This window comes from Melanotaenia boesemani, chromosome 14, assembly GCF_017639745.1.
Source record: "Melanotaenia boesemani isolate fMelBoe1 chromosome 14, fMelBoe1.pri, whole genome shotgun sequence".
NCBI classification, from domain to species: Eukaryota; Metazoa; Chordata; class Actinopteri; order Atheriniformes; family Melanotaeniidae; genus Melanotaenia; species Melanotaenia boesemani.
Window position 1 is genome coordinate 3,998,257 of NC_055695.1, and position 26,810 is coordinate 4,025,066.

Consider the following 26,810-nt stretch of genomic DNA (forward strand, 5'->3'; position numbering starts at 1 on the left):
TTAACTCTATACTAAGAACTAAAACCATTTTAAGAGCTGCCAACGCTATCAGTTCTTCTAGTTTCTGCTTGTCTGGGTTTCTATGCTGTTAAATAACAAAAGGATAGTTTGGATTTTGAGGTACTTTTTCACACTTTTAAAACATAGATGTAAATTAGAACCAAAATGACCATGGATATCACCACTTCACTTCCTTGTTGGAGTGCCGTTTATTGAGACTGAATTTATGAGTGGCTGTTTTGTGTCGGCCCTCCTGTGCCAGAACTCGGCCTATACTTCCAAACGTAGGAGTGTGATGAGCTAAATCACTTAACACCAGCATAAAATAAACACCTGAATCCTATGTAGACTATACGTGAGAAAATATAACCTTTTATGTGATTACTGATTACAACTGATTCAAGAAAAGGTGAAAAAAATATTTAATCATTTAAAAAATTGTGCTTTCTGAAGATGCTGCAGGGAGGATCCACCTGACACTGAGCGCTGCATGTTTAAGTTTCTCTGCATGGGTCTGATTCAGACCTGCACACTAAAAACAGAAGTGCCTTCAGAGAAGCAGTGTAACTGTAAATGTGATGACAGACAGATGGTATTAATCATCTGCTCTTTACTTCATGAATGAATTAACACATGGCTGCAGGTTGGAGGCCACAGAATACACAGGATTATATTTAACTAAGTACTTGTGTCTGAAGAACCTGCTTCAGTTGTTTTAGAGGAAAAGTCATGGACGTCATTAACGTGGATGTGGAAGAAATGGGTTGGCACGGACTGACGGGGCCCCATACTGAAATAGGAAGCCCCTGGCGTTTGCCCTGAGCAGATGCTGCCAACCGGAGTGGTGGTGATGTCACCTTACAGAGGGGTGTTCAACTGGGAGGGTGGCGGAGCTACTGGCTTGTGGCCTCGTTCATCAACACTGCAGAGCCATCAGCTGTAAGCGATACCAGCTGCCCCAGGAAACCTCAGAGGACATTTGGCCACTGGAGGTGGGGGGGGGTCTCCTTGGGCAGATGAATGGGGAGAAGTTGTTGCTCATAAAGAAACAAACTGCAAAGCGTGGACACTGCATGATGGTACGAGAGAATAAACTTGTGAATAGTAAGTAAGTAAAACTTTATTTATACAGAACCTTTCGAGATATAGAACGACAAAGTGCTGTGCAGACATGTTATAAACAACACAAGACAAATTAAGTAAAAACCGTTGCAAATTTTGAGTTTCCCCTTAAATACCAATGTTGTAATTTGCTTCTGTTGTTTTGGGTATAAGAGTCGTGCACCGGGGCTGATTAGTGTTTAAGTTTATTACAGTAGCCTTGTAGATAAAAGACAAATAATAAACTCTTTACATTTCTATTCAAATACATGTCAATGGGGACGCTTCAGACAGGAAGCAGTTGCTGATGATGTCAGCAGTGAGGTGGTTTCAGGTTGGATGATATGAGGCCATGAACAGCAGATGCATTTTACCCATCTCAGAGTGGTGGGCTGCCATATTTCAGTGGGGAGCAGTTGGAGGGGGCCCACAGAGGTAAACCGCTGTAAGCATATCAGGGACGTGAACTCAGGTCCCCCAGACCCAAAACCACCTCAGCTTTAAATCAAGAGAATTGTAGAAACAACCTGAATAAATTGCTTTAATTTATAACAAGAGGTTAAATGAAGTTATTCAATTAGTTTAACTTGACAGTCTGACCTGCTCAAATCATTTAGTACCAACTGTGCAAAGACAGCACAGACTCATGGGAAATGCATATTAATAAAAAATACTCATTTTTTGTGACATCGTATAAAACAAATTAGCATGGAAAGTGCAAAAATAATTTTTAAATAATTATGTTAGCAATTTTAGCATTTTTAATAATTTTTAATAATTTTATTTTAGTACTGCAGTTGTACGGTGCTTATTTCAGCGTTACTACAGAAGGAGTAAAAGCTAAAAATTCTCTCTTTTTAAGATTTACACTTAACCGGGCTCCATTCAAGGTAAATCAAACCTTACAAAAATGTAATTGTTGTAGATTTAACCCTTTAAATCAGTACTAATCCAGTACCTGATAAACAAACTTGCTATGAAAATGACTTATTTGGTATGTTACAGTCAACCAAAAACAGCTTTTTACATTAATCAGCTCTTTTTTGGTTAACGAGCTAAAATATTTACAAAGTAGATTTATATTCTCAAAAAAATCTGTTTTAAGATAAAAAGCAATCAAAGCATTAAAACACCATCACCTAGTATGTTTCCAAACGAACAACATGTAAGGAGGCAACATCCTTGATGAATAATTGAGTGATAATCGCCTTCATGTGTGCTTCTGTAGCCGTAAAGAGCATCAGTAACGTAAATAAGACATGATGAAAACACGCTTCCCCCGTGAACTCAACCTTGACCCCCATCCAACCCTGAGGCCTGACAAAATCTTTTGTGCTGATTGCGACTCCGTCAGGTTGTGATTCACGTCAAACACCTCCACGCGTGTCCCATGACGTTTGTGTCACACACACGGTGTCGCGTTTGGTCAAAGGAATGAGTGCAGCTGTCAATCAGCAGATCCCATTAGACACGTCGAGAGGAAGAGCCTGCGGCTTTGTCCACTTAAGGACTGCCATTATTACATGCGCTACAAGTGCTTCTATTTGTGAATATTGCGGGTGCAGGTGTGGGTATTTGTGAAGGGGAGGGGTTAGTGTGTCTCATAAAGCCTTTTTTGAGTGACTGGGCCACTTGAAGGTTAAGTGACAGCAATGAGAGCATCTCTACAAGGAGACGAGATTTCACAAGGGATGTGAACTTGTGGCATGAACAATACATGCCAAGACTCCCAAACACACATCATGGAGTGTGTATTCGCTGCTGGTCTCTGATTTGTTATTGCTCTGTTGAGAAGTGTTGCTACATACAGAAATACTCTTGGCTGATAAAACTGTTGCACTGGAATCAAGTAATACTGAGAACAGAATAGCCGGAGCGCAAGCCTGAACTATGTTAGTTTGACTTCATCTTACTGACTGATGGCTTGAAGGCACATGTGGGACCCTGCAGTTTGTCAGTCACCACACGCACTGGGAGCAAAGGTGCCTTGCTGTTACAGATTTAAAGCAGGACTGAGCTTCTGGTTGCAGATGCCAGCGCGGTGACTATCCATCATGCTGCCGATTCTTTTGGCCCAGTGAGTGATGGACCCCAGTCAGCCGGTTGGACACCGGCCCTCAACTTCTGTTTCACCCACTAAATAAGAGACAAGGAGGTGATGTACAAGGCCGTCGGGAGACACTCAAGCATCATGAATGTGTCAAAGTGTTAAGAGAGAAGGGGGACGGGCCACAGGTCTTGGAAAGTAGGGGGTCAGGGTGTCGAAAGGGGAACCAGAGAGGCCAGAGGATCCCTCTGCAATAAGGAGTATTTCCACTAAGTGTTCTTTGCAGAAGCATAACTTTGGGAGGATTAATGTTAGTCTTGCATGCAGCTGCACTCCTTCAAGGTCAGGGAAGTGAAACAGCAAAAGACGAAAACAGTCTTTTGTGTAGAGCAGTGATCACTATTCTTTTTAAGCCAGGATCTCTTACCACAGCATGGGTGACAGAAAAGATCTACCCTATTTTTCAGGCTAAATTAATATGCATCAAACACTTTAGTCCAGCTTTCAAAAAGATGTGGCCAATAACATATTATAACACTGTTGTAGTGAGGCTATCACTGTTTTGTCTATAATTTCACATCACAACTTATATTCCAGAACTCTTTCTATCAGAGTGTCAGCATGTGATCTATTTACCATCTGAGGAAATTATTAACAATATAAAAACACTTGCAGTGAGCAGATGATACAAACTACCCATTTAATGTTGTTTAGCAAATGAACTTTCAGGTAAGAGCAGTTCTGTGTTTCATGCTTCATTATTGTTCCATCACAAGACAAAACTGATGTGAAGGCCTTGTAGTGTGGCTCATAACTACAAACAGCCAGTCTGAGGCAGTCTGGGAAGTGTTTCAGAAAGTCGGCTCCTGTACTTTGATTAATTATTTTCATCTGTGAAAATATAACATTTCATAGAGGTAAGTGGATCCAAAGTAGGCTCTCATATTAAATGCATATGCGCTGAGAAGAGGAAACTTATCTCTGCAGACAAGTCCCCAAAAGTCACTGTCCCTTCATCTGGCTTTTAGCTCCACATCATTCTGCAAATCAACCACTTCCATGTCAATTCCACATGGCAAATTATATACCTGCTAGAATTTGGTTGCTACTGCCTCTATATTAACAGGCAGGAATGAAGCAATATATAAATAAATATATAAATAACTCTCCAAAACGCTGACTAAACTCTGCTGCCAGTTTATCCAGGTACACACAGCAATGATCAGGGTGAAAATCATCATTACGACAGTGCTATAAAACTAGTGCACACACTGCACATTGTACGTGCCCTATTTGTAGCAACTGCCACCAGTTTATGAATGGGGGTGTTATTTTCACGGACATAGTTTTTAAAGACATTGTAAATATCCTCACCTCTTGCTCTCTGCTTTAAATGAAGAGTGAGGAAGTCATCCTTGGTTGTGGAATCCTGGAAAGCCATTCTGACAAACACAACAAGCTGAGCTGTGTCCATTACATCCAGCAATTCATCAAACTGCAGCAAAAAACATTCGCTGAGCAACAAGTTCTTCAAAACCTGTTGATCCGCATTCTGACAGTACCTCGAGCCTCCCCGTCACTGTCGCGGAGCCCAGCGTTGCAGCAAGAAGCAAGGAGTCTCTGCAGTGACTTCATTGCTTCCTTTAACTAATCCCATCTGTAAAAGGTTTCTTGTGCTTAGCCAAAATGGACCAAAGGACGCTTCAGTCACAGCCTTATTTACAGAAGCAGGTTTTAAGAAAAGCGACTGCTGAACCTTTAACTCTGATTTCAGCTCTTGAACTTTCTTGGCGGGGTGCCTTATATTGATATTTGCAACAGTAAACATTATGGCACTCTTCTCTTACCTCATTGGTCACTTTAGTGCAGCGCTACACTGGAAAAATACAAACAGTTTTAAAAGACAGGCCCTTTAAAACCGAGCAACTCAGTGTAATTGAGAGACTGGAATAACTAACCAAATGTGCATGATGGTTCACTCTGGCCCCAAGCCATGATCAGCTCGGTAAGAGGGGGTTTGGGTCTTGATAGCACCGTATTACCATGGTGCACAGAGAGGGTTCAGAGGCTAAAGGTCAGCAGGGAGAAACGGGGAAGACGGGGTGATGAGGAACGGTTGAGTCTCTTGTTAGATCAGGTGCTAATTTGGTGAGGGCAGGGGGGCAATAAGGACTCCCCTCTCGTCTTTCTGAATCTATAGAAAACTAGCAGCTGCTCCAAGGAGGGCTAGCTCCAAATAAACAAAGCACTTGCTACCTTTAGTTTTTCACCAGCATTTTTGTCACTTTTGCAAACAGCAGTTGAAGCTATTTTTAGTTTGTTGTGAGGCTTCTCTATGGTAACCCAGCGTTGCTACTCTACATGTGTCCTTAGCGCTTTCTGCCCTTCTCTTGTGCAACATCCTCACCCACCGACGGCCCCCTCATTCCACGGTGGCACTCTGGGTGCAGCTGCCAGGGCCTAATTGGTCCCTTTGGGCCCAGGAGGAGCTGGCAGCAGTCGGCTAAAATGCTGATCCCAACCAGGAGGAGCGGGCATCTGCTTGGAGCGGACACTGCTGCTTAACCGCTGGCATGGTTTTAGTCACCAACACACACACACACACACACACGCACACACACACACACACACACACACACACACACACACACACACACACACACACACACACACACACACACACATATATAGGCATGTGTACACATAAAGGTCTTTCAAAGTCACAGAAGACCTCAGTTCAGCCATGTTCAGATTACACTACAAGTCATGCAGAAAGAATACATTTGGAATTGCTCATTTCCTACAAACTGTGCTTGTTTCACAAAAATACCAAAGAAAGTGTAAATGCAAACGATTATTCCTACAGTAATTATTTTTATTTTAAGGTTTTAAGTTTTAAAAATCCATTAAATAACTTTAATGGCTAAATGTGCCACTGCCTTGTTACTGATCCAATTATTACTCATTAAAACACTAGAACGCGCTGCAAAGTAGCAGCAAACCATAGTTGGTCAGACCATGGTGCCTTAATTCTTTCAAATACTGTCAACACAGTTGATACAGTTTTTATTTGTTTGTTTGTTTTTTAACAACCACCATCAATTTTATTTTTCAAGAACCAACTAAGTTATGGCTTTCTGAGGATAACTCTGGAGCTCCTGGAGCTGATTTTCCAGAGAAGAATGCTGCATAAGCTGCTGGACACAAGAGACGATTCTTCACATCCTCTGCAGCACAATGAGGAAACTGAGTTCAGTCAGAGGCTTCTTCAAGTTCACTGCAGGACAGACAAAGGACTATTCCTGCAAAGCCACCACCCTCTAGGACAAGGCTGTGCCTGCTAAATTATTATTATTATTGTTTTCTTTTAAAAAAAAATTAAAGAAAAGAAAAAGAAACTATTAGAAGATTGTAATTTCCCTCTGGAATTAATAAAGTATTTTTTATTTTAAATTTGATTTAATTTCATTGGAATTAAAACGGGAGCTTTGAGGGAAAATGCTGATTTGTAGAATAACTGATCACTTCCTGCTGACATCATAATCCTGCTTTTTCTTTGTTCCAGAGGGAAACACCTGCTTTTATGTACAGCATAATTTATAAATAAACTTTACTTACTGATGGCTGGAAACTTAGATCCACTGTGTTTAAAATTGTGGCCCTTTTAACTAATAAATCCTGAAATTGTAAATTATATTTAATTTTATTACATTCTTTAAGTTTTGATTAACAATGTGATGGCATGTAGCTCAAATGGTGGAGCCCATTTGAATCACGGACTTTGGTGCACGTGCAAAAACTCCAGACCTGAAATCCAATTAAATCCACGAAAAAAAGTAAAAAAAAAAGTAAAAATAAAAAAAAGTTAAAAAAAAAAAAAGACGGAAGGCTGATCAAAGTCTCTGTGATTTTGGTTGAAATGCACCTTTTGGTGTAAATTGGATGTATATCCCTGATGGGTCTGCTGTGTTTTGTGTCTGATGGCGGACAGCTTGACAGATAATGGACTTTCACTGTGTTCCACTCTTTTTAATTCTCTGTATCTGAATTGGAGTTTATATTATTAATGGCGGCTATTTGGCAATCAGTCCAGCATTACTGTCATCGAACAAGACGATCAATAATATCTGCCTGCGTCTCTGCAGAGACAGAGTGAGGTATTTAACAGCTAAGTCCCCCAAAGACAGGACACAAATTAAGCACACACGCCAAAGGTGTGTGTGCACACGAACCGGGAAGGCCCCGGACAGGAGACAAATTAACCACTTCCAAGAGAGCAATTCACAAGGGAGCAGAGGACAGTAAACGGTCGATGATCAATATTGCCTTCTTAAGGAGAGCCCACACAATAACAGGCCCACATGCAGATACATATAAGCCAAACCCACATGTAAACACACAAACAAGTGTCCAGAACATCATTCATCTCCATAAGCACAACAACTTAGGTCCAGATCAGGTCAGTATGATCCTACAGGCATTTCTGGTCACAATGTTCTCGCTTCTGATACACAAGTGGCTTCTTTCCCAAATTCTTATTTTATTTATGTTTTAACCTCTCTTTAACTCTGAAGCTGCAATGACAGGAGACAAACTAGCCATTTCCCCCAGAGCAACTCACCGGGGACAGCAGAAAATGAACTGTCCCAGATCAATACTGTACTCTCTCACACAGTCGGACACACTGCAAAGCATGGCCCGCTGGAAACCAAGACACCTTTACTTCAGCTTTAGGAATTAAAAATAATACATTTCTTTGTAATTATTAACTTTAAATTAGTGTCAAATTAAGGAGGAGTTTTTTTTCTTTTTTTCTTACCTCCACCAGAGAGGTAAAGCCTTTGTTTTAGTTGGTCTGTTTTTGCGTTTTCTTTAAAGCAGGATTCCTCAATAAGGTCCAAAAATTTAACCCTAGGTAAAGCATGGCCCAAATAAGAAGTGATGTATTTCTGATGTGGATCCAATATTTTCTCAAAATGTCGTAATGCTGATACTTATGGAGGAAAATTCTGATTCTTATATAAAACCAGGCAATACATCAGAAATATATACAAAAAAATGTTAGATTTAAATAGAACAGAGAAAAGTTATAGATGCATGTTTAATTTTTCACAGCAAAACAAATTTGGATGATGACACCTTTCCATACATACTGTGATGACAAAAAGTCACAGAGAGGCTGAAGTTGGGTCTTTCCACTTTTTCTGACGCACCAAAAAATCGCTGAGATCCAAATCGTAAGTTTTATAACTTTACTGCAAAAAAGTAAATTAACTCACAAATCAAAACTTGATCCGAAATCAAAGGAAATAAATCACAGCAATTAACTAAAATACGGCACTCACCCTCCCTCTATACACACACACACACACACACACACACACACACACACCTAGAGAACCACATACCCATGTGAACTATAATCTCTGTGATATAAACCAGGAAGACGGTAAGAACAAGCTCAGATGTAGACAAAATGTTTTTAAAAACCATAATGAAATAATACTCCACAGATATGAACTGGCTGTCAGCTGACAAACCACAACTCCACATCGATCTTAATCTAGTGTCGTAGCAGGTTCTGGTTCTGCCCAAAGCAGACCACATGTGCACAGCCCCACCTGCAGCTCATTGCCAGCAAAGCTCAAAAAGGATCTGCTGGTGCACATGCATGCACATGCACAAATCTGAGTGAGTCACATTATGTACCAGAATCCTGGACCTGGCTGTACACCCTGACCCACTCACAGGTGAGTATTTATAGTGCTGACCCAGAATCCAGGTTTTACTGCCAAATCTCTGCTGGCTCAAAAAGACGCAACAGAACAACACCACTGGTCTCTCCAACCAATAAAGATGTCCCTGCTGCAGCTCCCAGTCACTGCGGGACAACAGTCCAACACTGGTGACAGTCAGCAGTCAGACTACTGCTGATAACCAATCAGCAGCCAGGTTTTAAATTAGGAGGCTATCAGCTATTCATCAACATATCAGATTTCTGCGTTTACGTTGTTCCGCTATGCTCTGCTGAGATGGTTTCTGATCAGAGCTAACTCAGAAACCAGCCAGATCCACTTAAAACCCAGAACGGTATCTACATGAAAAGTGGTGAGAAGACAATTCTTTCAATAGTGTGCTAAACATTTTGACAGACATTCTTCATTACTTTACAAGATCTAGAAAAAGCTTCAGAGATAAAGCTGTGAAAAGAAAAATAAAGGTTTGTTATCTATAAAAATAGACCATGTCCTCTCAATGGTTTTCAAAGATCATCTGCTAAAAAAACAAAATATGGCAACTTCACCATCTTTTTAAAGGTTAAAAAAAAAAAAAAAACAAAGCAAAAAAACTGGAGTCCAAATTGAGCCCAATGACTCCTGCAGCCATTTCCACTGAGCCCAAACACCACCACCGTAGATGATCAACATACTAATTGTTTTGGTCTGTAGTAGCAGTTATTAATAATACAGCCACAGCTCACAGCCTGGGCTCTCCATGCCAACCCTGCTGGCATGATGGCTGCAGGAAGCTGCAGCTTCTAATGCTGGAGGCGGCATGCCCACATGGTCCCACCTCCGCTGCCACAAATGCCACCACTGCTTCTGCCGACTTGGCTGACGATCACATGGAAGCCAAACAGTTACTGTAAATCACACAAGCTGCTTCAGCTGAATGTGCAGGAGAAAGTGAGGCACTTCATGGTGCAATCATGGTACATGCAAACACACACACACACACACACACACACACACACACACACACACACACACACACACACACACACACACACAGGACTGAGGACTCAATTACTCTGCTTCTGTTTAGAGTGAATCTCACTAATTAAATAGGTTAAACATTAATTATTTAACCAGAGAGTGAGAGGACCTCTTGACATGAGAAGCAGGTGCTGCTGGAGCATGGAAGGGGTTGATGAAAGGGGGGGTGAAGCGTTCCTCTCTGCTATAAAACAATCTGCACCCAGCACAGCTAATCAATAGAGCCTTGCTGGAATTAGCAGTTATCTTAAAGCCCTTTAACAAGAGTTTACTGACTGACAAACACAAACAAACATTCATCCATTATTAAATACAAAAACCCAACCTGAGCTTTGGGAGGGTGGGGCAGAGGAAGCAGGAGATGTGAACACTGTTGGGAAGTGCTGTTAAGGTTTCAGTTTAACACTTGCACTTAAAAAAGGTTTAAGCATTTAAACATGAAACTGAAATCAATACGTATATAAACTATAATATATACATATAAACTAATAAAGAAGGGACCTGATGCACTGAGAAGTTGACCAGACTTATGAGTTAACGCCTGTCCATCATGTTCCTGACACATCGTTCCTAATAGTGTTTTTATTTATTTGTTCTTTTTTGTTCTTTTGGGGGGGGGGGAGGGGGGGGGGGGGGGTGATCCTTTGCTTGCCAGCATGGAGGGAGAGAGAGAAATGAAAGACTCAACCTTCCCCCATGAGTCGGATAAAGATGTAAAGGAGAGAAAGGATAGGGGGGAGCAAGTGGTGATCATGAAAGTAAAGGAGCTAGAAGGATGGGAGGGAGTATTAGTAGGTGGGGGGGTAGGGGTGTTCCAGTGAATAACTCACAGAGACCAGAATAGACACTGGTTTGGGGTGGGGGGGGTGGGGGGTTGGTTCAGATGTCCAGGCTAGTATGACTGAAATGGAAAGTTGGAAAGGATGAAAAAAGAAAAATGTCAAGATGATGAGGAGTCGGGTTTCTCCTCAGCTCAGGCCACGACCTGCAGCTTGGCTCCAAGGCTTGACTGGAGAGCCAGGTGGAGCAGGAGAGTTTGGAGAGGGCATAGAGTTGAGAAGGGAGGGGGGCAGAAAGTTATGAACCACAAGAGATGATCAGTTCTCTCAACCACAGGAGTGTGGGTCTTGCCCCTTCTTGGATTTACTAGCTCTGTGAGACCATACACAAACCAGTTTGAAGAACACATTTGAAGACCAACAGCAGCATCATGAGGGAATTTTCTCTGTAGAGTTACAGGATAATCAGATCTCTTAAATGATGGTACAACACAGCTTTGCTACCTGAAGCTCTAAGACACACTTAATAATATTAACTGTAATTAATACAAGACAAAAAAATATCTACACTCTTAGTCCAGATTTTGTTTGAACATAAACATTTTAGTAGTGACTAATTATCATTTTATGTTTGTATAAAGTTTCTCATTAATAAAAGAAATGAGCTGTTTCTAATAGTTTTCTACTTTGTGCAGTGTAATAATGGTAAATGGTAAATGGTCCGTATTTATATAGCGCTTTACTGTACCTGGGATGATACCCAAAGCGCTTTACATTATACATCACATTCACCCATTCACACACACATTCACACACTGATGGCGGAAGCTGCCATGCAAGGCGCTCGACCACGACCCATCAGGAGCAATTAGGTCAATTAATGATTAGCCAAGAAAACTCAACATGTTTGTTTCTGTCAGAGGGGGCGGGGCTATTTTCAAAACACAACATACCTGGACCGCAAAGGCTTATGGGAAATGCAGATTCGGCTGAAATTTAACTTTTTTTGATTACTGTGCAATAAATCTGAGTTATGTGCTTCATTTTCTGTGTTAACAATTATTCAATGTTATAAAGTTCTGCCTGCTTTGAATTTTAAAGTTGGTAACATGAATGAAAAGGACAGTGAAGGAAAGCAAAGACAGTGATTGACTGTGTACGTTGAATTGAATCATTGTCACCTTCTCAGTACTGCTGATTGCAGTTCTGGACCTATAAGTTGATGCGAAAATGCTTCTACAAGTTATCTTAAAATCTATGTCAAAGTTCAATGAACCAACTAAAGAGTACGAGTAAATCTTGTATAAGAGAATTAGTTCAAACTACTAGAAGCTTTAAAGAAATTTTCATAAGTGAACTAATGAGTTTAACTACATTCGAATGGTTGCCCATGTTGATACAACTTGACATGTTAAGTTTCAGCATATGTAAAAACTAGAATGGTTTAAGGCAACGTGTTTCCTCGAAAATTTCCAGTAAACTCAACTAAGCTGGGATTAGAGTGTAAACGTCTTCCTGTGCTGAACTTTGCATCTAATTCCAATTAAAATGACTTCTGCAATGCTTTAGACCAGGTGTCTCAAACTTCAGTCATCCAGGTGTTTTCCTGATTCCATTTACTGGGGCATTTTCCAGAATCTAAGAACGAGCTGATCCATTTCATTAGAATCAGGTGTGTTGGAGCAGCAAACATCTAAAACCTGCAGGACAGGCACCCTCGAGAGCCGGAATCTGAAATCCCTGCTTTACACCAAAAGGCTGTATACATGGTTAGAAGTAGTTTTCCTTGTGGTCCAACAAAGGACGCTCCAAAATCAGCTGGACATACTCCATACCCGACAGTAGGTTGCTTATTTTTGAATCAAACAGGTAAATCTTAGGTTTGCTTCATCTCCATGAAAAATGCAGAAAAATGCTTGGGAGAAATGCAAGAATGGCCAACTTGGATGATGAACCTGGCAAACATTTCACAGCGGCTTTTGGTGAGTTTTGCAGTAAATGTTGCTACAACCTGTAATAATGTTCCACATCCAACCCTGCAGATGTAAACACTCTGTGTTGAGCAGCCTACTCGCTGTCCATGGCCCAACTGCAGACAAGGGAAGTGTAAGTAGTTGACTACTTTCACTTTGTTAGGTCTCCTTTAGGAGAGATGCTTTTGCCTAAAATTTTTCTTTCCTATGAACCCCCTCTAAACCCCTGGGCAGGGGGTCAAGTCTGCCAAGTCTGTCTGGATCAGAGTTCTAGATCACTCTAAGGTTCAGTGGAGCTTTGGCCATGTGATGCCCATGCCAGTGAATGTGGGACATAATTCACATGCCAGGTGCTCTTTAGACTATTTGCTCATCTTTCCAAGTAAACTGCAAGCCCATCTCATCCCCCAACGATTATCATGGCCGTGTGCGCAGACATATCAGGGAGCGCTGGGCCGGGTAGGGTTACTGTCACAGGGTCGCAGGGTGAGGGGCTGAGCAGTTACACTGGCATGCTCTCCAGCTGACAAAAGGTGGAGATTTATAGAGAAGTATTAACAGCCTCAGACTTTCCCCTCCATGTCACCAGAACAAATACACACCTTCATGCACTGCAACAAGACCCACAACAACCAAGAATAAAACAGACTGATAAACGTAGGGCTGTGTCTGATTATTGACAACTGCAGGAAAAATTAATGTTCCAGTTTTAATCCAATTCAATCAATATGGCAGTTATTTTTCATTTTATAAACGACTGTAAAGGTCCATTTATGCTCGATGCAAGAGATGGATATGCAGCTGGATGGGCAGTTACATCCGTCTCCTGCGTCGGTTACACGCGTAATTTGGTCCGTTTTCATAGCGCTTAGCTTTCCGTAGCTTGGACATCGCTGGGGCAGCGCTGAGCAGAATAGCTGACATGTGACCAGAGAAAGAAACAAACCTGAGAAGAAGAAGAGAATCAGGAAGGGGACAAAAAGCAGAAGAAGAATGAAGATGAGCAACAACTGTAAAAATTGAGCGAGCTTTTAAAGAAACACTGCATGCGAGTGTTTAGGGCGTGTTGGATGGTTGGAAACAACTTTTTATGGTTGATTTAAAAGCTGACAAACGTCTGAAACTGATGTCGGCTCGCAGGAGTGAACTCTGAACTCAGCACTGCCCACTAAAGGAGGACTGGACTTAACAACCATGGCAAATAAGACGCGTGGAAGTATAACGACGGCAAAGCATGACAACGTTTGAAAAGGATATCACTATTTACGTATGTAAGGGAGAATAAATGGACTTGAAGTCGGTGTTTTCTTTTCTTAATGCAAACAGTTTTGGACCTTAAAATCTGAAGTTCTGCATAGAAGTTTTTGCTTTCTGCACTCTTCATTCAGCAGCTCCACCAAAAAATTCACTCCTTTTGAAAGTGAATCTTTCAATATAAAGTCAATTTACTATTTCTATATAAAATCCGGAACAATTTCACAATGTTTTAAGATGTAGATGGGGGTTATAATTTTAGGGGAAGACTAGAATTTAAGATTAAAAGACATCATACAACAAAAAAAGCATTTATTAACCATGAATGGAGTGAGACTTTAGAAAAGACTGAATGTGGAGATGAAATAATGTCTAAACATGAATGTATTTAACCCTTCTTTTAGCCACTATTCTTGCCTCTGAACATGTTAATAAGAGGAGTCTTTGGATCATAGTTTAAAAGAGCAACTTCACTTCTTATAACAGCTTTTAGTACAAAAAGTTTATGTTGATGTTACAGTTATGAAGGAATGAAGCTGATGAAGCTCAGAAAATGGAAAAAAAACTGCATAAAATGTTACATATTAAATCTAACAGTTAACTTTGTTGTCTGATTAAAAATAGCAAATCAAACAAACAAGACAGAATGTTGTGCTACTGAATTCATTTCAACCATCCCAGCAGCTTGTTTTCACGGAGTGAAGCTGACACTGAGGTCTTGCAGGCAGAGACATCATCCCAGTGTGTGACTGCAGGCTTGCACATCAGAAACATTAACGAACAAAGGTTGAAAAATATAGATTGGAAAAACAAGACTAACTGTCACTCTACTAACTAAAACACCAGTACAACCAGTTATCAGTGATGGCTGAAGAGTCAAACAACCCATCAGTGCTTCAGCTGGATAAATTATAGCACAGACTGAAGGTAGAAGATGTAAAGACGACTGACTTGGTTTGGTGCCTGGTCACTTATGGAAAATTAGATTCTCCGTTTACCAATAACTGACACCCGTGTTGCCTGCCATGTGTTCTCAAATAATTAGTAGGGCGCTGCCTGTTGGGTTTCTGATTTATTCAGACAGCCCGACATATGGGCCACTCCTCTGGATACCAAGAAAACATTTACCTCCTTAACTGGGAAGGAGTCACAATCATCTCAGGATCAAGTTTCTGGACTCAATAGTATTGATTACACATTTCAACACCCCCCAACCACCAACAGAGGGTATATTACTCTCATCATGGCACACGGCAGTTATAAGAAGCCACATGCTCATAAAGTAAAATGAACAAAATGTTAAGGGATCGAAAACATGTCAAACCTGCTGAGAAATCTGAACCAACAACAGTATTCCAGTGTTAACTAAAGTTTGCGTGTACTCGGGGAAAGCCAGGGGGATCGGCCTGCATGTTGAGCTCAAATGAGTAAAGATTTTAATTACGGCCAGTTGACAGTTTGATGAGAGTCCGGGGAAGGAGGAGGCCCTCCTCCCAGTTTAGGAGGAGTCACCATGAGTGTAATGTACAGTGGTGGGACCACTGGCATGCACGGCTCCCTGGGTCTTGAGAGGTTAATCAAAATGCCAAATGTTACTGTGCACCATGGCAGAGAGCTATACTGAGCATGTCTTGCACAACACACCACCTTACATGAGAAGCAGAGTCATTCATGCAACCAAATAGCTGCACTGTTTATAGGATACATGCACGCAGTGGTTCATGCTGCTTACTTCTAAATGAATCCACAGAAGAGTGGGATTGTTGAAAATGCAGAGGGGCTTGCAGAGATGCGAGCTGAAATCCTGGATTCTGATTTAGACCAATAAGTTTGCATTTATTCTGCTCCTCTGTCTGCGGTGCCATCAGCATTCCTTCCTTAAATCATTACGGTGATGCTGCAGTAGTGGATGTGTGGTTTGTCTGGACGTGTGTGGGCGCACATGACTTGTAGAGCATGTGTGAGAGAGACAAATGGTGACAGATACAAAGAGAAAGGAAGGGAGAGGAAGCCACAGACAGTTCAGGACAGACAGAAAGAGAAGACAGAGATCCACCTGTTTGACACAGAGAGCCTGAGAAAGTGGACAGGAATGAGCAGAATGCTTGTGTGTCTGTTGTAGGTTAATGTCCATAAGCTGCAAGTGTGTGTGTGTGTTTCGTCCAACTGATAATACTATTAGGAATGGCATTTAGAGAACGGTATGTAGAAAAACAGCTGATGGAAGGATCATATATACCAACACACACTCACACACGCACAAACAAACTATTAAAATCATCTGACCAATCAAAATTCTGGAAATCATCAGCACACAAATAAAAAATAGAAAGTGATGTTTAGATTACACACAAAGCAACAGCAGCTGCACGGTACTGGTTCAAACAACAAGCAGGTTCATGTCCTCTATAGGCTGCCTTAGCGTGCGTGTCCATGCGTGTGCACGAGAGTGTAAATGTGGGACAGTAAGTCAGTGAGAAGACACCACAGGACAAGTGGTGACTGTGTGAAGGAAAAGTGGGAGAAACTGGAGCAAGTGTAAACCAGAGAGTGATGCAAATAAACAAGCAAAAATAAACAAACGCATGTGATGCCAAGCTCAAGTCAAAAAAGGACAGACTGGGCAGCAGACGTTACCATGCCTGAAAAATACGTCGCTGGCTATACTAGTGATCACTGCCTTATGTCAGCTGAAGGATCCAACGTAGAGCTAAAACTTAACAGAAAGAAAGAAAAAATCTTAAAATGCAAAGAACACAACAGAGACTAGACTGAAGTGTTTTAAAACTTCATGTACACAAATAATAACCTTCGGAAAGAACTCATAATACAGAATTACATGACAAAAAGCATCACGATAACCATGTGAGAGCATACAGTAGCTGCTACCCAAAAGCCAGATGTTTATGTCTAGTAAAAACAAACACAGCTTTAGGTTTAGATGGTGGAAGACAGGACACTGAGTGGCATCAAAATTTCATTATTGGACAAATAAAACTACTTCTGCAGCTGTTTGATTACAAGGTATGCACATTTGTTTTTACTTATATTAAAAATTATGATTCCACATGGGGCACAAAGTGCAGCTGCATGTTTAACAAATGAACTGATGAAAAATGCAGAACCTGACACTTTCTGTGCACATCGACACTGTAGCCGGGTGTAGTCAGCAGCCACTGAAGTCCTGTAGCTGCAGACTACACCTGACTCCGTGTACATGTATCTGTACATACAGATGTGTGCACATGCTTATCACTGATGAAAGTGGAAAATGTCAGCGAGAGGAGCCTCCTGACAGAGCAGCACATGTGATTTATAGGCAAAATAAATGTGAGTACAGCAACAGGATCCCTGAAGAAGGGGAGTGGGGTGAGGAGGGGAGATTCTTTTGTGGTGGTAATGGGCTCCATAGTGTCGGGGTGGAGGAGGGGGGCAGTACATTGGTAAACTGATGCTGTGAGAGCAAAGGTGGCGGTGCTGCCACGGAGAGAGACTCCAAGTACAACACACAAACAAAGCAACAAACTGATCCCTGTACGTAAGGGGGGTGGGTAACAAGTACATCCACACCCAGCTGTTGCATTACAGGCCAAGGTTTCCATGGAAACATGTTGCATGTGCTCTACAACGGCTGCTGTTTTACTGAATGGTGGAGTTTTATGGTTAAAGAGATTTTATCAGATTTTCTGTTCAAGACTTTTAAGTTGGGTCTGACATGTGGTCTCAGCGACTCACTGGAAACCAAGTACAGTGGGTACTGAAGCAAGACAAACGCTGACTCTAACCCGAGCACTGTAATGTTAAAATCAGTCCTATAAAAATGAGTTGGTCTTGAATTAGCCAAGCATATATTCCAACTTGCTAGCTAACTGTTCTGCCTTCAAAGAAATATTTTCCCTTGATGCCAGAATTTGCAGAAAACTGGCTGCTTACTAACTGACAAAGCATATTGAGATGAAGAAAAACTGTTTTCATTTTTTGAAAAGCCAAGCTGAAATGCAGAACCACTGCAGATCTGGCAACACACCTGCTCAGAGAATGGCATTTATGCTGGGTGGATAGAAGGGCCAAGTTAATGACTTTGCACCGCGGTTGTCACAGGACTGTAGACGCTCATAATGAGGAAAACTTTGTGAATTATTTAAAGAAGAGCAAGCAGTGCGTTGTGAAGGTTAGAGTCCACCGTATCTAGTTTCATGAGTGCCTTCAGACGCTCAGAGGACTGATTTTATCTGGACTGAGCTGTAGTGATAGAGGGTCGAGGATCACCACCAACACCCATAATATATTTCGCCTGGTAATTTTAATAATCCGACTTCTATAACATGCCACAAGCATCAGATCAGAGAGAACAGTTTATTTTCTTAAGATTTTGAAGCCCTTTTGAAGATGTGGCTGAGCATGTTATACCTTGTTTGTTCAAGGCTTCTTTCTGGAAACTGCATTATAAAAATGTTTTTGAACATTTCGTCTGCTGTTTGACACATACATAAGACTGTAACAGTGAACATAAACAAGACAAAAAATAAGAAAAAAACAATATATCTGAACCTAAATATGATTTATTCTTCAGGCACACTGACAACTAACAAAAAGGCATGAACCTCAGGCTGAACCAGTCACGTTTAACAGCGAAACCTTCTGTCAAAAACGTTTGGAAATGGTTCTGTTTTTCCATCTGTATAATGTAACGTTCAGTGAATGCCACGTCACATTCTGCTGTAAGTCCAACCAGAGCCATACACAAATACAGAATTATATGATAACATTTCTTTTCAAAGTTACAAGAGTTAAACATTAGCATCATTTAAAGGAGTGACTAAACATTTACCTTTACTCTAGCGTAGAAAGCTGGTGGTTTTCCTGCAGGTGGTGATACTTTATTATGGCCACTTTACATGCTGGCAAATCGGTTTCCACATCAGCATCTTGATATTTTTTTCCATAACCAAAGAAATCCAAAAGGGATGGCTTAATCTGTCTGTTTGAAGGGAATGAAGGGAATAACTCTCCCTGTACTTGATGCTTTTCCACGCCTCTTTTGTAACTCGCAAATAACAAACACAAAGCAACACAAGCGGCAACACATGGATGTTGTAACTTAGCAAACGAACATAATCCGTTGTGGAAAGTAACAACACTGAGGGATCTTTACGACTGATTAATCATAATCATTTTCTCATATCTGGTGAGGTTAATTTCTTCATCTTCAAATCTGAACTAAGGGAGTCTAATTAACTTCAGAATATCCCAACAGTGTGCCCAGTGATGTGTAGAGTTGGGCTTCAGAGAACAAAAAAATAAATTAATTAATCAAATTCAGTCATAAGGCATATTAGCAGGGCAGTGAGGAAACTGACAAAGGAAGACTGGCCACAGATGAATGAAGAAGCCAGAGCTGAGATAGAGACGTAAAATGCTTCAGAAGCTTGTCACAAGGGGCCTGAAGCTGCACGACTCAGCACTCTTCTTCTCTCTGTTCTGGCTGTTCCTGACATTTATCTGCTTTATTAGATTATCTGGGCTACATGGTTGTCTCTGGGTGCATGCTAGCCCCCACACACACAAATATATACAAACAACACACACCTCGATTCATTACAGTCCTAACAGCTTAGGTTTATGCCCTCTTTAAATTAAACCAGAGATAACCAAACATCTCGGGGAGCACTGCCCTCTTAACGTGGGCAGGAAGTCTCTAACTAGTCATTGAGGAGGACATTAAGAAACATTGTTGGCGAGTGTATTATCATGCATGTGTGAGTGGTCATAAGGTTGTTTTTTTAACGGTCTCATCTATAGGGAGTCTGCTTCCCATCATTAGTAATTCAATTTGCTCTTTATTAGCAGCTCTTATCAGAGGCACAGGCAGCTAAGAGCAGCGCTCCTCGTTCAATCTTCCCCAACGCTCACCCTGCTCCATCTTCTCTGCGTCTCAGTCTGAATGCACGTCTTTAATTAGAGATGCACGTGTTCCTGCGTCTTCACATGACAAAGACAGGAGAGAAAAATGAAGATGAAGGAAAGAGGGGGTGTCAAAAAGAGTGCAAGTTAAGCCGAAGAATCAGAGGGAGAGAAGTGGGCTGACAGACATGGAGCCACGGGAAGGAGTAAAGTCTAATGTTAATAGTGATAGCTTTTCTAATTTCTTCTGTCTCTACTGAGAATGGGAGATTACACCGAGATGGGCACGAGCCGTGGAGGGTACACGCAGAATGACCGGAGGGTTGGAGGGGCAAGTGGAGGGAAAGAGGGTGGGGGCTGTAAAAACAATGATTGCTTTCCATCAGGTTAGGCCTATATTCTACAGTTCGTTAAAACAATCCAATTTGCAAAAGGATAATTATGCATTAGCTCCTTTTTATCTGCTGGAAGGAGAGTGGTGCCAGGGCTTGATAGCGGCCGTGCTGTTGCCTCCACCTCTGCAAATTACCCACTATCGGCACTTGTTCGCCATCACGGCTGAATTGGGCAATCAATTAACCCCCCCTCCTCCTTTTAGACCCCAACTGTAGGCCTCCACTGTGACAGCAGGCAACACAAAGCCCCGGCAGGGATGACGTGGATGTGATCTGCTGCCCTCTGCTGGATGGAGCTGTAGTCGCAGCTGAAGGACCACTTATTTCTTATATGTTATAGGCTAGTTTAAAATATGTTGTATGTTCACAGTAAAAGAATAAATGCAAAAAAAAGATAAAGATTATTTTTTAAGAGAAAAGAAGACAAATATACAGAAGATCCATGAGACTCCCTACAACTCCATCTGATTAGTTACTGCATCAGTCAGGTAGACAGTATATTCCTGTGATCTTCACCACTTTTCACACAAGACACAATAGAAAGAGACAAAGACATCAGAGGCCTGTACGATGAAGCTGGATTCCCCTCTCTTATCGAGTTAACTTCGGGGTTAACCTGGGGGTTTCCTGGTTCTCACTTTCCTTCAACCTTTATTAGATTTAGACCACAATCCTGTTTCCTACCTCTATGACAACAAAGGTTCTCTGTACACAGAACATGCAGGAATAACGGCATTTGTTAGGTAAAAAAAAAAAAAAAAAAAAAAAAGAGAAAAGCATCTGGGAGGAATTAAAACAAATCAGACAAAAGACCAGTTTTCTTGATTCCTCGTGATCTGTTTGTCAGCTTTAAGAGGAAAAGAAAGGCTTTTTTCTGACACAAAATACTGTGATCATGTGAAAATGGTGAAAGTTAGCATGCAGCATCTACCGTTTTCTCTCCTCATGGACCACAGGTAGGGCAATGAGAAAAGCGCTGAGAGCAGAGATGGTGCCACCATGAAACTAAATACATAACTTCATAGAAATACTTAAGATGACGAAGCAAAAGCAGACAAGCAAAGCTACAATCAGCTAGTTAGCCTGTGCAACCAGTGAGTAGACAGATTCAATTTACTAAAAATAAATAAACAACTAACCCTTTTTCTTAAATAAATACAGTGAAACTGAGGTAATTCGGCAGGAGAAAAAGCTTGAGAAGGAATTTAATTAAAAACTGTGGAGAAGAACCACAAGAGGAAAATGGAGAGAGCTTTTCCTCAGAGGTTATTATCATGTTTGAGAATATCTCACAAATATCTGGGAAGATGCCGTGACCAGAAAACGCTTGTGAAACATTTCCCTGTTTTTTTCTCTTAATTTTCACTGTTTCCACTCACCTTTCCTATACACATCTTCTAGTCTAGTTACTGAATGAGCTAAATTATTTCTGTTACTGAATGCAGCTAATAAAAGAACCGAACAATCAGCGATTAGTCAGTAGCACTCGAATTCAGACCGATACCAGAGATCAGATTCTGCAGGACTTGACAACATGAGAAAAAGGTCATGTTTATCAACACTTCATGGGACAGCTGGTGAGTCTTTAAGACTACAGACTATACAAATGAATCACAAACCAGTCAGATTCAGCCCAGATTGTGTTGAGGAACCAAACTTTGCTCAAATGTGATTGGTCAGTACTTTTCAACAACAAACTGTCTCCAGAGCTCACTGATTAATGATCCTTTCCTAAAGATGAGTATTTTGTTGCTGATCCGTTAGAGTAATTAGTCTCTGGAAGTGTTTCCTAAATTAAAAATATTTTTTGTCCTTGAGTGTGTGGTGTGTACTTCTTACTTGTTCTTGAAAATGTGGGGGACAGTCGCCTCAGCTTGTGTCTCCCAAAAGACACAAGTTCCCTGGTGGGTGTCCTCCTAGCTCCCATGGGACTCCTGGTGGAGCTGTGCATTCGGCCCCGTGGAGAGTTGCCTTTGTCTGACCCTCCACCACTGTGGACACAATACAGAGGACGAAGAGAACAAAACATTCACTGAGACGTGAGAAGCTAAAATTAAGTAAATGACAAAAGACAAAATGAGTGTGTAAACAGTTCAACATGAACAAGGACACAAAATACTTTGCTGCCACCTTCTGGTGAAAAACTGAAACAACTGTCATAAGCTGCGCAGATATAGTCCATCAGAACACCTGCAGTTATTTACCTGCTTGCAGACCTCCTGATGATTTTCATCCTGCTGCGGAGCTTAAACCCCCCAGGGGAGGAGGATGGAAAGTGGGCACGCTGAGGTAAAGTTGGGGAAACAACAAGCCCCACTTTCATCCCTTTGTTGCTTTTCTCTGCTGTCCAGTGGAAGGCAGATTTACGCCGAGCCCCTGCTGGTCCTCCCATCACTGCTGCTGTGGTGCTCTGCCCTCCTGCCTTCCAGCGGTAACGGCTACTAAGTGAGGAACTTGTAGAAGAACTTGAAATTCCTTTTTTAAGTTTTGTAGAGGAACCAGAAGCGGCTTTAGCTTTCCTGGCAGAGTCTCCTCTTTCCAGGGCTCTGGGAGGAGTCGTCCAGGCTTTGGGAGATAGAGGCTTACGGGATGTTCTTGCTTGGGCTCCAGCAGAAGAGACCCATTTGTACTTTGAGGTCTTTGGGGCGATGATGATGGGGCTAAGCTTTCGGGATAACTTCTTAGGGGGGGTTTTCTTGCTAACTGCAGCTGAGGACGGGCTTCCAGTGGAAACTACAGCCTTTAAGTCTGATGCTGGTGTTGAAACTGTTTTGGCTGTGGGTGAGGAACCAGAGCAGGAACCAGAGCTAGCCTGTTTGAGCTCCACATTCTGGCTCTTTACCCAGGTGAACTTTGACTTTTTCAGAAAAGATGCATTAACCTGGGTGTAGGTGCTGTGGGTTGAGAGAGGATGTTTTGAACCAATAAACGGAGCTGGGAGAGTTGATGTGGTGTTACCAGCTGGAAAAACTGCTGAGGTTTTAGTAGTGATCGTCGGGCTAGCGTCATAGCTGGTTCTGCTGGCTTTGTTCTGAGAAGTGGTTGAGGTGTTGGCCTTCACTGGAGGGGGAACCTCTGAGGAGCAGCTAACTTTCTTTCCTGGGAGAACATGTCTGCGTTCAGACATTTGTTGTGTCTTCCTTTGTGGAGCCTCGTGTTGCAAACTGGTGCCTGTTGAACTCGAACTTCGCTGAGTCACAGCTGCACCTGTGTTTAATTTCTCCGTCACTGCTCCCTTTATCCTTGCCGTGCTGCTTATTGGTCCTTCTTTTTTCTGTTGGGCATGATTCCCTGATGGTAAGCTGGTAGGTTTGGTAGGATTGGTCTCATTTCCTCTGCTGTGGCCGGGCAGTGAGATGCTGTCAGCTCCATGTTGAGAAGTAGAGTGATGTGTGAAGGAGGTGGAAGTTGAGGGATGTCCAACAGAGGACTGGGGGCTCTTATTCTTCAAAGAATATGTTTTCCTCCAACTTCCACGGCTCTGGGGAATAAACGCTCTCCCTCTGGAGCTGTGAGGATGGAAGACAGATGTAGTGAAACCTCTGCCGCTGCCTGCTGCTGACGCTTCAGGACGCCTCGGCTCTGCTGCTGAAAACGGTGCATCTCCATGGACGCTCTTGTGTTTATTGATCAGACCTGAGCATTAAAGAATGGGTGAGATTTAGTTAATCAGATTTAGTTTGAAAAAAAAAAGGTTCACAAGTACAGTTTGTTCTCCAAATAAAAATAAGTTGCTGAATATGAATATGAGCAATTAGCATCTCAATCGAAGTGAACAATGTAAAATTATCTTGGGATTTAAAACATCTTAAAGAAAAAAACAGACAAATACTCTGAATGCTTCCATAAAATGCTCAAAGAAAAGTTTGATTCAATTAAATCCTATTGTACTTTTTAATGCCGGCACTAGACTGTTCAGTCTGTAAGTAGTTTCTTTTAAATGCTACAGCTCGTTCTACTTACTGGGAACACAAAAAAAACAGTAGAAAATATAAGAGAAGAAGTGAAAACATGTATATTACAACCCAGCAGCACAGCATCAAGCTGCAGGAAGAGCAGGAGATGAAGGAGGAAGAGAAGAAGACTTCAGCTCCATAACCAGCGAGAAGCTGGCTTACAGTCTGATTATTGCCTTTTAATGTAGACAAAAACCTTTAAAAAGCTATCAGTTTAAATGTTGTTTAATTAAATAATCTAGTTTTTAAAACTAGATAATAACTAGTTTGTCTTATTGTTTATTTGATCTGTCTCAAGTACTGTGAAAAAGGGACACTGTACGTAAATAAGGACACTAACTGATGGTTGAAGTTGTTTTGTTTTTTGCACCACACTGAACAAGAAGACTATCTCTGTACAAACTAACAGAGCTTTAAAATAATGCATTTATTTTACATTGTTAATGCCTTTTTTATATTTATTCATACATTTTTGTTGTATTGGTTGGATTGAGTTGTTGTTTTTGTAGTGTTCTGACTTTGTTAAAAAAAAAAAAAAAAAAAAAAAAAACTTTCCTCCCCCCTTTTTAGTATTTAAAATCTTATCGAGTATCGAGCACTTTCCTTAGTATCGGTATCGAGTTTAAAATTTTATTGTCATGACAACCCTCGACGATACTGGCTTGAGCTGGATTTATACTCGTGTGGCGTCTGCTGTTAGTGAGTCTACTTAACCAGAACAACGGCCTGGCTAACAGGAATGACTGGTCACCCACTGGCTTGATTTTATTTTCTTAAAGCTGAATGTTAGGAAGACCAAAGAATTAGTGACTGATTTTTGAAAAGAAGCAGGTCCTCCCAGTGATGATTAATGGTAAGCAGATTGAAATTGTTGGGTCATACAAATACCTGGATGTACACATGGACAGTAAGCTTAACTGGAGAATGAACCCTGATGCCTTAATGAAGTTTTTTTTTTTAAATAAAATCAAGTTATCCTTGCCAGTGTTGTTTTTTACGCCGCACTCTGCTGGGTTGGTAGCCGACAACAAGCTGATCCTGTTCCTGTTCAAGGCTCGGTCAATAAGTGGATTTACTCCAGACTCAACTGAGGCCATTGTAGAGAAGAGATTAAAATCAAAATGGAGAACAGTTCTGCCCTCTGAAGTCCTGCACACCCATGTACAATGTTTTTAAAGGATAATTAAACATAATTTCCCCTAGTGGGAGTAATAAAGTATTTTATCTGTCATCTGTCAGCGACTGTGTGGAAATCTTTTAATGTTTATTTTTACATCTGCAGTCATGAGTAAAAGGTTTTATGCATCATGGTCTCGTCCATAAATCGTCTTATTTTCACCATGTTCTAAAATTAGGTGAATGCAACCTTAGATGAACAACAAAGCAGGACATATTACTGTATTACATGTAAAATCAATGTGGGAAAAACTGGGTCCACCCCATGATTCACCAGCATAACATTTAGCAACAATAATATTAGTAATCCTTTAATGTAAAACACTATCAGTCCCTGTGGAGGACTTTAGCAGAAAATCTGCTTATTACAAAAGATAGCTGTCTCATCACTGTGTGACAAAAAAAAGGTGTGGACTATGAGCCAAAGTGTAGCAAAGAAAAGGAAAAAAATTACAAAATTATAAATCATGTCTTACCTTTGCGGTGCTCATACAATTCAGAATTTATCCCAAATAAGCACGACATAAGGTTTAAGATTGGATCTAAAAGATTTAAATAGTTATAATTCATTTGATGATGAAGGTTCATTCCAAAGTTTTAAAGCTGCAAAAAAGAAATTTGGCCTAGGGACTGAGGACTTCAGCAGAAACTTACAGGCCAGGGGTTCCTTTACATGTAATATCCAACAGAACTTTGAAAACTTGGATTTCTTAGAAACATTTAAATCACTGATCAAACATGTAAAAACATAATATCCTAGTTACACAGGAGCATCCTGTGAGGCAGGAAGGAGAACACAAGCTATGTGAAAGAAAGGTGGGAAACAGAAGCAGGAATAGGGATCACAGAAGAGAGCTGGGAGAAAATCTGTCAAATGCAGTGGGCCTCAACAGCGTGTGCAGCTCGTCATTTCCATGTTTTTTGGGCTGCTGGGTTCTCCATTATTATGGGAGTAAAATACATGAACATATCCAGGATGTATTCCCAACTATAACTCTTTTAAAGCTTGAAGCATTGTACCTGGGGAATATAGCGTTGGAGGCCTGGAATAGTAAAGTGAGGAAGCTAATATGCTTCTAGCAGTGAGTAAGAAGGAGGTCACCGGGAGGTTGCTTACAGCTGAAGCACCAACAGTGGGGGACTGGATCAACATCATCCATGAAGGGAATTTTCTTATCAACTGCAACTGGACAGATTTTATAGACCATGGACAAACTGGACAGACTGCTCTATGTGAACACATGATGGAAATGGTAGGCTCCCCACAGTTTAGTTGGCTTTACGTTCTGGCTTTGATAGTATTTTTGTGTGTTTTGAATAAAAAAGATCACGTTAAAACAATTTTAAAAGTTTATTCCAGCTCTAAAAAACTCAGCTAATGTGTTCTCTTGTTTGAAAGGAGTCATGAAGGTCCTTGTAGTTTCCATGGAGATGAAGGGAGTTTGACAG

The 26,810-nt window shown here is 41.2% G+C and overlaps 1 protein-coding gene across 2 annotated transcripts in view; it reads right to left on the minus strand.

The window, feature by feature from the left end:
- zc3h3 (zinc finger CCCH-type containing 3) overlaps positions 1 to 26,810 on the minus strand; it is a 70,789-nt gene that overhangs the window by 42,967 nt on the left and 1,012 nt on the right. For both annotated transcript variants that reach the window (XM_042007080.1, XM_042007079.1), the window contains exons 2-3: positions 22,434 to 23,865; positions 22,069 to 22,220 (exon numbers count right to left, since the gene is read on the minus strand). In XM_042007080.1, coding sequence (XP_041863014.1) covers positions 22,069 to 22,220; positions 22,434 to 23,865 — 1,584 coding nt within the window. The remainder of the gene's footprint in view (positions 1 to 22,068; positions 22,221 to 22,433; positions 23,866 to 26,810) is intronic.